The sequence below is a fragment of the Oncorhynchus clarkii genome, chromosome 5 (assembly GCF_045791955.1).
Source record: "Oncorhynchus clarkii lewisi isolate Uvic-CL-2024 chromosome 5, UVic_Ocla_1.0, whole genome shotgun sequence".
Taxonomy (NCBI): Eukaryota; Metazoa; Chordata; class Actinopteri; order Salmoniformes; family Salmonidae; genus Oncorhynchus; species Oncorhynchus clarkii.
In genome coordinates this window covers 77784234-77795337 of record NC_092151.1, presented here as the reverse complement: position 1 = coordinate 77795337, position 11104 = coordinate 77784234, and the positions used below count along the sequence as shown (strand labels likewise).

General features: G+C 44.2%; 1 protein-coding gene across 3 annotated transcripts in view; it reads right to left on the bottom strand.

Moving 5' to 3' along the window:
* Positions 1-926: 926 nt before the first annotated feature.
* The window catches only part of LOC139409408 (ST3 beta-galactoside alpha-2,3-sialyltransferase 3a), a 74942-nt gene continuing 64764 nt past the window's right edge, over positions 927-11104 (bottom strand). Inside the window, exons 10-12 of one of the 3 annotated variants that reach the window (XR_011634400.1) lie at positions 7854-8000; positions 1170-2492; positions 927-1014 (exon numbers count right to left, since the gene is read on the bottom strand). Coding sequence is in view for 2 of the 3 variants with exons in the window: in XM_071154529.1 (XP_071010630.1) it covers positions 2388-2492; positions 7854-8000 (252 nt within the window). In the remaining variant the exon portion in view is untranslated. Of the gene's footprint in view, positions 1015-1169; positions 2493-7853; positions 8001-11104 lie in introns of those variants that run through there. The other 2 variants (XM_071154529.1, XM_071154530.1) reach the window with 2 other exon arrangements.

Here is an 11104-nt window from a genome sequence, read left to right as displayed (position 1 = left end):
AACGCAATAGTAACCATGGCAAAACAAATTTCCGCTTACACACACACACACACACACACACACACACACACACACACACACACACACACACACACACACACACACACACACACACACACACACACACACACACACACACACACACACACACACACACACACACACACACACACACACACACACACACACACACACACCAGTGGTTAGTCTCAAAGAGTTAAGATGGTCAGTAATCTGTTCCCAGGATACTGTTCTGTTGTTGGCAGTCTCCAACGTGTGGAACATAGAACATTCCCTGTCCTTGACCTTTTCCCCACAAATATCCTGCAAGAACCCACCCAAGAAAGCAGCAGACCTGGGTTCAGACGCTATTCGAAACCATCTCAACTATTTTATCATGCTTGATTGATCTTCCCTGACTTAATGGACCAATAGAATAGTCAAAAAATCTGCAAAACCTACCGAACTGGCACTCCAGGGAAGCTAGAGCAAACGCTGATAGACTGAAAGATTTCTAATAGTATTTGAACCCAGCTCACAACACAATGATGACTCAGCCCCACCAGTTACATTGACCATGTTTACCAGCACTCTCTCATAAACACTGACTGTTTGTTGATGCCACTTAGTAGGACAAGAAAAGCTGAGATGATCTTTCTGATAAGGTGTATCCACTACTGGAATACATGGATGGGTGGGTGGAAAACACAAACATATACTGTATCTAAACAACATGGCATTAGACAACAACACTGTTAGACATTGCTGTGTTGCAATATGAAATAGATGCTTTTTAAATGCAAAAAAAAAAAGTTTAGGGAAGACAACAGTAGATATAATATTAAATTAAACATAAAAAACAGGAATATATAAACACATTTCATTACCTCTCTCCAGTTGTTTGCATTTCATAAAATGACAAGGGACAGAGTTATAATCTGCTTTATTTCATTTGTCAAACCATCTTGATGCACAACGCTCCATAGTGTAGTGACTGTGTATCAGTGGAGGCTGCTGAGGGGAGGACGGCTCATAGTAATGACTGAATTGAGTCAATGGAATGGTATCAGGCATATGGTTTCCATGTGATTGAAACAATTCCATTGACTCAATTCAGTCATTACTATGAGCCGTCCTCCCCTCAGCAGCCTCCACTGCTGTGTATGAGCGATGAGAAATTCAAGTGCTTTGGCTTGTGCATATGAGTAGAAAATAAGATAATATGTGGCTGAACAGAGAACGGCGATTAAGACACCATATATTATTGCTTAACAAAATACAATCCATTTTGGCAAAAATGAACAAAGAAATAAAACAAGACATTTAAAATTGATAAACCTCAATTGTTTAAACAACAACTGACAGTAGTAAGTAGTAACACTGATTATGTTAGCAGGCCATGCAGACTTGAAATAAAGTATGCACCCCAAATGGCACCCTATTCCCTATATAGTGCACAATGTTTGACCAGAGCCCTATAGACAAATACATCAGCATTAAGACCAGAGTAACAGTCTGAAACGTGATCCAGGACAGATGAGTGTTTGGTGAAGCACACTGATGAACTGAAGACGACACAAAGCCCAGTGCTTCTGTGAAAATAAAACATGTTTATCCAGTGAGGGGGGTCGGTCACTCCTCACCCCCCATTTTTTTCCTTTGTTCTTTGCATTTTAAAAAAGACAGAGGGGAACAAAGTAATCTCTCAAGGTAAATCATTTAAAAACATATCTTAAAGGGGGGAAGGAAGGTGTGGAGGGCTTCTAAACCATGAGCACCGGCCCTTCCGTCCGCTTCCAGATACGTTAGAAGCAGAATATGTATGTGCATTATTTGCTACCTGTCTGGAAACCTATTCGACTGAGCCCAGATAGAGGGCAATGCTGCCATTACAAGAGATGAAAATAAATATATAACAGTGATGCGTACGTGGTGACAGAATACATTCAGGTATACTGTAGAAGTATGAGTAGAGGCATGTCCTCTATCCTTCTCCAGAGGTATTCTTGGCACAACCCATTATGTCCAGATTGTCAGTCCATCTTTTCATCAAACTGTAATGTCACACTGCAGCAAACCCTGAAACAGAATAGTGTGTAGCTCTCAGTGTTCTAGAGAGTTCTAGCTCTCGGTTTTCTAGAGAATTCTAGAATGTTGTAGTCCTATCTCTCCAGTGTTGTGCAGGGATTATGCCATTTACCACAGTTCTCCTCTGTCAGAGCGAGAAACCCTTCAGAACCCTTCACCAGCCTTCTTTCCTGAATACAGTATGGCTCAGCCAGGGTTAGGGTTAGGTTGGGGGAACAGAGCAGGACTTCACAATGCTGCTTCCGTGTTTCTCCTCTATCTCTCTCTCTCTGTGACCTGGGATTGGCTGGATGATGTCATCAGCATCCTGAGCCACAGATCCCATTGGTCAAGTCCTGTATAACCCCAGCCTTCACCAGCTTAATCAGGAACTCCTTCTCCTTAGAAATGTTGTGAGTCCAGGACTGTGAATAGGAGACAGACAGGGAGGAGAGGTGTGGAGAGAGGGGGATGGAGGGAGGATAGAGGAGTACAAAGGAGAGAATGGTAGAGGAGAGGAGATGCAGAATAACAGGAGTGGGAGTGGACAGAGGAACAGAGGAAAACGGTAGGTACTTTACAGGAGATGCAGGTAAAAAGTCACATTCTTTGGGAAGGGAGGCAGGGAGGATGTCAAAGCTGTTGCGTCCACATTTCTTTACTTTCAACTTTTGATCACAGAGATCAGTGGAGGTAAATGCCAGAGGTACAATAGTAACATAAAAGAAGACCTAAAGTAAACAGACTATTGAGGTTGACAGTGAAACTATTGTCTTTTTAAAGGAGCTTTCTTCACTTACGGAGCTGCCCCTTAAATACAGGGGATGAGAGGGACAGACAATACCAGACGACTGACTGTACAACGTGGGACACTAAACGTGGGGTGTAAACCACTTTATTGTGGACTGTTGGATACAAAAGATAAGAGACAGAAAGAGATAACTGCTTTCTTGTCATGGCTTTACAAGCGAAATGTGAAAACCATTCACCGCTCAAAATATCAACGTCTGTGGTCAAAGATCTGAGGTTGGGGATGCCGGTATATGACGGAAATTTATGGTGGGGAAACTAGTGTCATTACAGACTTGTTCAAAACACCTGTAGTATCAACCACGACCACTGCTTTACAGGAGCGACCCATCCCTAAGAGCTGTTGTCATGCAGTTCAAAGGCAATATCTATAGCGTGTCTGGTCTCAAACCCCACCCTTTACCTTACTATCCTATATAACTGCCATACGTGTTCCATTGTTTACAGGTCACGTTATCTGTAGAACCATGCTTAAAAGAGAGTGCTGTAGGCTAGACTGGCTATCTCCTGTAGAGTTGGTTCATGTTTGGAGCCTGTAGGGACAGCTGAGTGACTGACAGCTCAGAAGAGCGAGGAGGGGATTGACTAGGGCTCCACATGCTTTCACCTGCTCCTCTGACTCTCTCTCTCTCTCTCTCTCTCTCTCAGCGCTTCACACTCCCTCCTCCCCACCCCCTCTCTCTCTCTCTCTCTCTCTCTCTCAGCGCTTCACACTACCTCCTCCCCACCCTCCCTCTCTCTCTCTCTCTCAGCGCTTCACACTCCCTCCTCCCCACCCAGGGCTTCCCTCTAAAGAGTTAGGAAATCCTTCAGGCAGAGATTAGACAGACGGAACAAAACACACCTAAGCATAATATGTTAGAAGAATGCAGGATTCCAGGCACTTGATTTCTCAATAATATCTATAGGATATTTGTTCAGTCTTGCTTCATTTGGTCTTAGTGACTAATGCTGGTATCATTATGAGGAGACTACAGTGATAGATGATTGAACAGTTGTATCTGTTCAGGACATGGCTGTGTGTGATCCATTCAGAGGGAGCTTAGCCTGCTGGACCGAGCCGTTCTACAGGCACAGACCCAAAGGTCTTTGAGTGTGAGGCCCAGCGGTCGTCTTGGATTGACAGCTTCACACTGGCCCTGGACTGGGTCACCCAGAGAGAGAATACTGTACTACCACAGATCTCAATTATACATGCAAGGGGGTTAGAGGAGGGGCTGAGACAGGTTTGTGTCGCTGCAAATGGAAGAGAGCGCACACTGACACCTGGTTGGGGAGTCATGTGTATGTGCTGGGGGTGATCACATGTCAGCCATGGAGGGACCAGACCAGCCCTTCTGGGCTCTGACATACCTTAGTAAAGAGTGATTTATGACCAGGCAGAGTGCTGTGTACATAATGAAGGGATCAGATGGACCTTCCAGACACTGGGACAAGTGTCTGTGTCCCAAGTGGCACTAGATTCCCAATATAGTGCACTACTTTTGAGCAGGGCCCTTAGGGGTCTGGTAAAAAGTAGTGTACTGTAGGGAATAGGGTGCCACTTGGGACACACTTGCTATTGTGCTTGTGGTCCTGCCCCCTCTTCAAACACCAGCACCCACAGGCTCCACTACAAAAGACTTCCGTTACCCATCTACCTCCTCATCTTACTCCACACACTACCCATCTTACTCCAACTCTTACTCCACACACTACCCATCTTACTCCACCTCTTACTCTACACACTACACATTTTACTCCACACCCTACTCCACATCCTACTCCACATCTTACTCCACACACTACACATCTTACTCCACATCTTACTCCACACACTACCCATCTTACTCCACATCTTACTCCACACACTACACATCTTACTCCACATCTTACTCCACATCTTACTCCACACACTACCCATCTTACTCCACCTCTTACTCCACACACTACACATCTTACTCCACACCCTACTCCACATCTTACTCCACACACTACCCATCTTACTTCACATCTTACTCCACACCCTACTCCACATCTTACTCCACATCTTACTCCACACACTACCCATCTTACTCCACACACTCCACATCTTACTCCACCTCTTACTCCACACACTACACATCTTACTCCACACCCTACTCCACATCTTACTCCACACACTACCTATCTTACTCCACATCTTACTCCACACACTACACATCTTCCTCCACATCCTACTCCACATCTTACTCCACATCCTACTCCACATCTTACTCCACACACTACCCATCTTACTCCACATCTTACTCCACATCCTACTCCACATCTTACTCCACACACTACACATCTTACTCCACATCTTACTCCACACCCTACCCATCTTACTCCACATCTTACTCCACACACTACCCATCTTACTCCACATCTTACTCCACACCCTACTCCACATCTTACTCCACATCCTACTCCACATCTTACTCCAAACACTACCCATCTTACTCCACATCTTACTCCACATCTTACTCCACACCCTACTCCACATCTTACTCCACATCTTACTCCACACACTACTCCACACACTACACCCACTCCACATTACTCCACATCTTACTCCACACCCTACTCCACACCCTACTCCACATCTTACTCCACACACCACATCATCTACTCCACATACTCCACACCCTACTCCACATCACACACTACCCATCTTACTCCACATCTTACTCCACACACTACACATCTTACTCCACATCTTACTCCACACCCTACTCCACACCCTACTCCACATCTTACTCCACATCCTACTCCACCTCTTACTCCACACACTACCCATCTTACTCCACATCTTACTCCACACCCTACTCCACATCTTACTCCACACACTACACATCGTACTCCACATCTTACTCCACACCCTCCACATCTTACTCCACACACTACCCATCTTACTCCACATCTTACTCCACACACTACCCATCTTACTCCACATCTTACTCCACACCCTACTCCACATCTTACTCCACATCCTACTCCACATCTTACTCCACACACTACCCATCTTACTCCACATCTTACTCCACACACTACACATCTTACTCCACATCTTACTCCACATCTTACTCCACACCCTACTCCACATCTTACTCCACATCTTACTCCACACACTACCCCATATCTTACTCCACACCCTACTCCACATCTTACTCCACACACTACCCATCTTACTCCACATCTTACTCCACACACTACCCATCTTACTCCACATCTTACTCCACACCCTACTCCACATCTTACTCCACATCCTACTCAACATCTTACTCCACACACTACCCATCTTACTCCACATCTTACTCCACATCTTACTCCACACACTACACATCTTACTCCACATCTTACTCCACATCTTACTCCACACCCTACTCCACATCTTACTCCACACACTACCCCATATCTTACTCCACACACTACTCCACACCCTACTCCACATCTTACTCCACATCCTACTCAACTCCCTACTCCACATCCTACTCCACATCCTACTCCACACACTACTCAACACCCTACTCAACACCCTACTCCACATTCTACTCAACACCCTACTCCACATCCTACTCAACACCTTACTGCACATTCTACTGCACATCCTACTCCACACCCTACTCCACATCCTACTCCACACGGTACTCCACATGCTACTCCACATCCTACTCAACACGCTACTCCACATGCTACTCCACATCCTACTCCACATCTCGCCTCTCGTGTGGTGGTGGGAACTGGGAAGTAACACGATGAACATTAGAGAGAAACCACAGGACTCTTGGAGAAGGGTATTAAATAAGGAGAGAAAGGTCAGTGTAAACTTCCCCTGCAGAGAAGTAAACTAGCCAAGCTAAACAGAGAGGATGTTGGTAGACAGTTTAAAGGGAGACAGAGACACACGCTTAGCAGGGAATGCTAACATACCAACACAGCCCTGGCTGTATGGTTCATAGCTGTTGACTTTGAGTGGGCGGATGGATGGATGGATGTTCCTGTTCTGTTCTGGTAACTAAGGGTTCAGAGAACAGACGATACCACGGCAACACACAGTCAGGTGACATACAAGGTTGTCTGTGTCTCCTTCAGATCAACCTAACTCTTTCATAAACCATCCCTTTCACAACTTAACCCTTTCAAAATCTAAACTTGTCATAACGCTTTCACAAACTTAGTAGGATAGCCTTCTGGAATGAGGGATTGAATGACTCACTTCAGGAATGAATCACTGCAACCAAGGATGAGATAAAGATCTTTATAGTATTCATGACATGAACAACTGTGATTCCCTACAAGGTTGTCTTTCTGTATCTATCAGGTCAACCTACCCCTTTCACAGAGACTAACACCTCACCTCACACAAGTCTAAGTCTGAGTGAGGGGACTTAAAGCAGATCTGAGTCTCTCTAGATATAGCCAAGCATCCATCCGACACCTGTTCACTACACAGTAAAGTCTCTAGAAAGAATGACTCGGGTTTCATTGGAAATAGTTTAGAATTACAGTGCATGGTTCAAATATTCAGGTCAGTTTGTCTCTAAATGTCCCTCCTGTTTTACAAGACGTTTATAAACACTTCTCTTAATGGAGTTATTTTGACATTGGCACCAAACGAAGCCATCAGTTCTTCTCACTTTGATGCAGTATGGAGTGTGTGTGTGTGTGTGCGCGTGTGTGTGAACATGTAGGTGAGCGGTGAGTTGCTGAGTAAGGATGACACAAACCTCATCCATAGTTACCCATCAGACTGACAGCATACAGTACACATGGCCCTCTTTCAGCTTCCATTATTTGAACAGGGCTCTGCTAAAAACCTAAACAAACCTTCTGTTTGGGTCAGTGTGACCTCATGGTCAGATGAAGGCATTGTTTTACAATTTACATGACATTTTTGTTCCATGATGTGTGTCAAGGCCCCAATCTGAACCTTAAGAGTGGTAAATGGCTGGCGTCAGTCGTCACGTCAGTGGTACCTCTTTGATGGCCGCCATCCTGATCTTCTCGTAGTAGTGTAGGGGGGCGTGAGGGGTGCTCATGTCATAGCCAAATCCAGCCACGGCTACCTCATCACAGTTATGGAGGGCCATTGTTATGGCAACCGTCCCCAGGGTCGGAATATTCTGGAAAACACAGAAGAGAAGACAAATATTCCCTGAAACAGGACAGAATGACAGTATAACTATTGGAGGAATAGAACATGGGGTAACTAAAGGGAAATGTAAAAGGTTACCAAAACAGAACACATGGAATGGAACTTTGAAAGACCTAGTCATGGCACATTTAGATTAAGGAAACAATGGCAATTTATTTTGTTAACAGAGCTGGTGAGATAAAGGAAAACGTCCTCTCTCTCTTCCTCCGTCACTCTCTCACTCTCCCCCTCTCTCCTGCTCTCTGTGCTGCTTGAACTTCTGCTGCTTGAGATAGCTGGACATCCCGGTAGGAACGAAGTGAACTTATCAGCTGTCTGGGTGTTTGAGGGAGTTGCTGCAGGTGTATCTGTGGTGCTGAAGGTCTCCACTCTCCCTCTGACAGACACACTGTGGCAGACCCTGTGCCAGACTGTAGGCAACAGCCCTGTGGCCAGGAATGGCTTATCAGTGTAGCTCTGTGTATGACAGACATGGCTAATCCTGCTAGCATAGCAGTGGGCGTACTGCATGGTGGCTGATTAAAACCAACCACCTCTAGTCTCTACAGTACATCTCCAGCCTAGGTCCATGCTCCCTCCATGGCCCTCTATAGGTGTGGATGTTACAACAAGGAAGGGTATCTTCTCTAGCAGCTATTGAAAAGCTACTGGTTGATAAAAAGGTCCAACTAGCTCTAGCCTCTACAGTACATCTCCAGCTCAGGTCGATGCTTCTCAAGTCCTTGCTCTCTCCACGGCTCTCAGCCAAGTCTCTCTACTGGGTGTGGATGAACAGGACTGTATTGTGTACACACTGTTCTGCTGTTCACTAGTATTCGCGTCTTGATTATTAATGCCTCAATTCACACTTCCATGACAACATTCCGTCAGGAGGGGGTATCACAAACTACACAATTCTGAGCTTGATTTTGATGCCCCTTGCAGCATAGCTCTTAAAGATTTAAGGACATCAATGAACACAATTTGTGTACATTATCTTTGAATTCTTGAGATTGGAGGCATGGCATTGGTCCATATTAGTTCCAGTAGTGCTGACATCCAAACGGGACTTTAACAGTAAACAGTATTAGTTTGTGTTCTGACTCATTGCTGCTGAGACATCTGGAGCGCCCAGAGCAGAGCAGAGCCAACTAAGGCACCTGGAAGGGCTCTTGTATGTCTGTAGTGTGTTAGGGTACACTGAAAACAGGACAGAAGGGTTCTGGTTCTGAAATGGTTCTTCCTGAGCTCTTGGAGAACTCTTGCACGATAAAGAACCTTTCAGTTCAGTGGGGTGTTCTTGACGTGGCATCTACGGTTCTTCAGAATTCTAAAAGGTTCTTGAACGTATGGAAGCTTGCAGATGGGTCCCTTTCATAGCACACAGCAAACTGGTCAGTGTTACTTGTGCTGATTTTTCAGTGTAACATTTCTAGTGTTGATTCAAGAGTTAAATTAACACTCAGTGGTGTAAAATAACCCCAATGTTGGTGTTAAGTTATCAGAGTTGAACCAAAAACCACGCCCATCATTATCATATTTCCCAACATGCTCTAATACAGGTCGATCTTCTGAATTGTTTGTTTCAATATCTATGTATTTGCAGGTACATTGATCAATTAATTAATCTTATGCTACTCAAATATGTGACCCGTTTCAAGAAGGTAGGCAGGCGTATGTCGCATGTCACTACCTCACAGGAGAGGCATTTGAACGTTTAATTTTTTTTATCAAAATGTGTTTTTTTGGCAGAAATGCCTTCTGGAACATGTGTGCCTTAATAACAAATTTGTATGCCATCTGTAAATACGAATAACATTGTTAAATTATGAGCCTAGTTGGTTAAGCCACAGAAAAATACAGGAACCTTCCCACTAGCCATGATTGGCTGAGATAATGGATGGGCTGGACATGCCGAGAGATGATTTCGGATTGGGTTTGCCATGTAGCAGTCTATAACATGAGCTGCTCAGTATGTGTGGATAATCCTTTCGACCTTTGTTTTAAAAAAACGGAAAAGGTTTGCTACTCCGCTCAACATTGCTGCCCTGAAGTTAATAGCGCTATCAGTGGGGAAAAGCTATGATGGACTACTTTCTGGAGGATGATCGTGCCATGCTGACTCTCTCTGACTCTGAAAATGAATCAGACAATGAGGAAATCCCTGATTTAGGTAAAAACATTTTCATTGAACCAGAAATTGTAGTCCTCTGATGACGGTGTCGTTGTCATGGAAGAAGTTGACCGAGTTTTGAAATCAGTTGAATGCCCGGTGGAAGCAGAGAGGTGATTGCCAAATAAGGAGAGAGTCCAAAAGAGAACAGGAGGCTGTTGTATAAAACACCTGTCTCTGGATGACATCTTCAAACTAAGGGCAACCATGGTATCCAAGACAAGTAGGGAGAAGCGTTCATCCATGTAAGAGTCTAACTACATTTTCAGATATTATACATTTCTAATTTGGTCAGAAAGTCGTTTTCATTGCAAGTTAAAGCGTACTGTTAGTTAGCTACCTAAAGTTAGCTGGCTGGCTCGCTAGCTAAGGTTACATGTATGATCTGTGTAGTAATATTATTCGTAGCTCAGAAAGCCATTTGCATTGCTAGTTATAGCTTTATATTAGCTACATTGAACCTAGTTGGTTAGCTTTAGCTACCTGCAGATTCAAGCATGGTATTATTGCTGCGTTCAAAACAATTAGGAACTCTGCAAAATATGAGGTCAAATCGTGACAGTGATCTTCAGGTCAGAAAGTCAGAGTTCTAGAAAGAAGCCCGAGTGGAATTCCCGAGTTGGATAACTGTTCAAATCAATTTTTCCCAGCCAGAGCTAGTTATTTTCAGAGTTCCCAGTTGTATTGAACTGTTGTATTAGAGTTGGGATTATGGTTTATTGTTTAGCTACCTAAACAAAAGACGCCACTATGCAAGTAACAAATAAACTTTGATTTTATTGGATATAGTGTGTGTTTACCAGAGACGGAAATGTGAAGTACAACATGACGTGCACCAGTCAGATTAGGATATAGGCCAAGGTCTAGGTAAAGTATATTTTTACAACAACTTTCACCACTTTTAGTCTTGAAATCTTTGG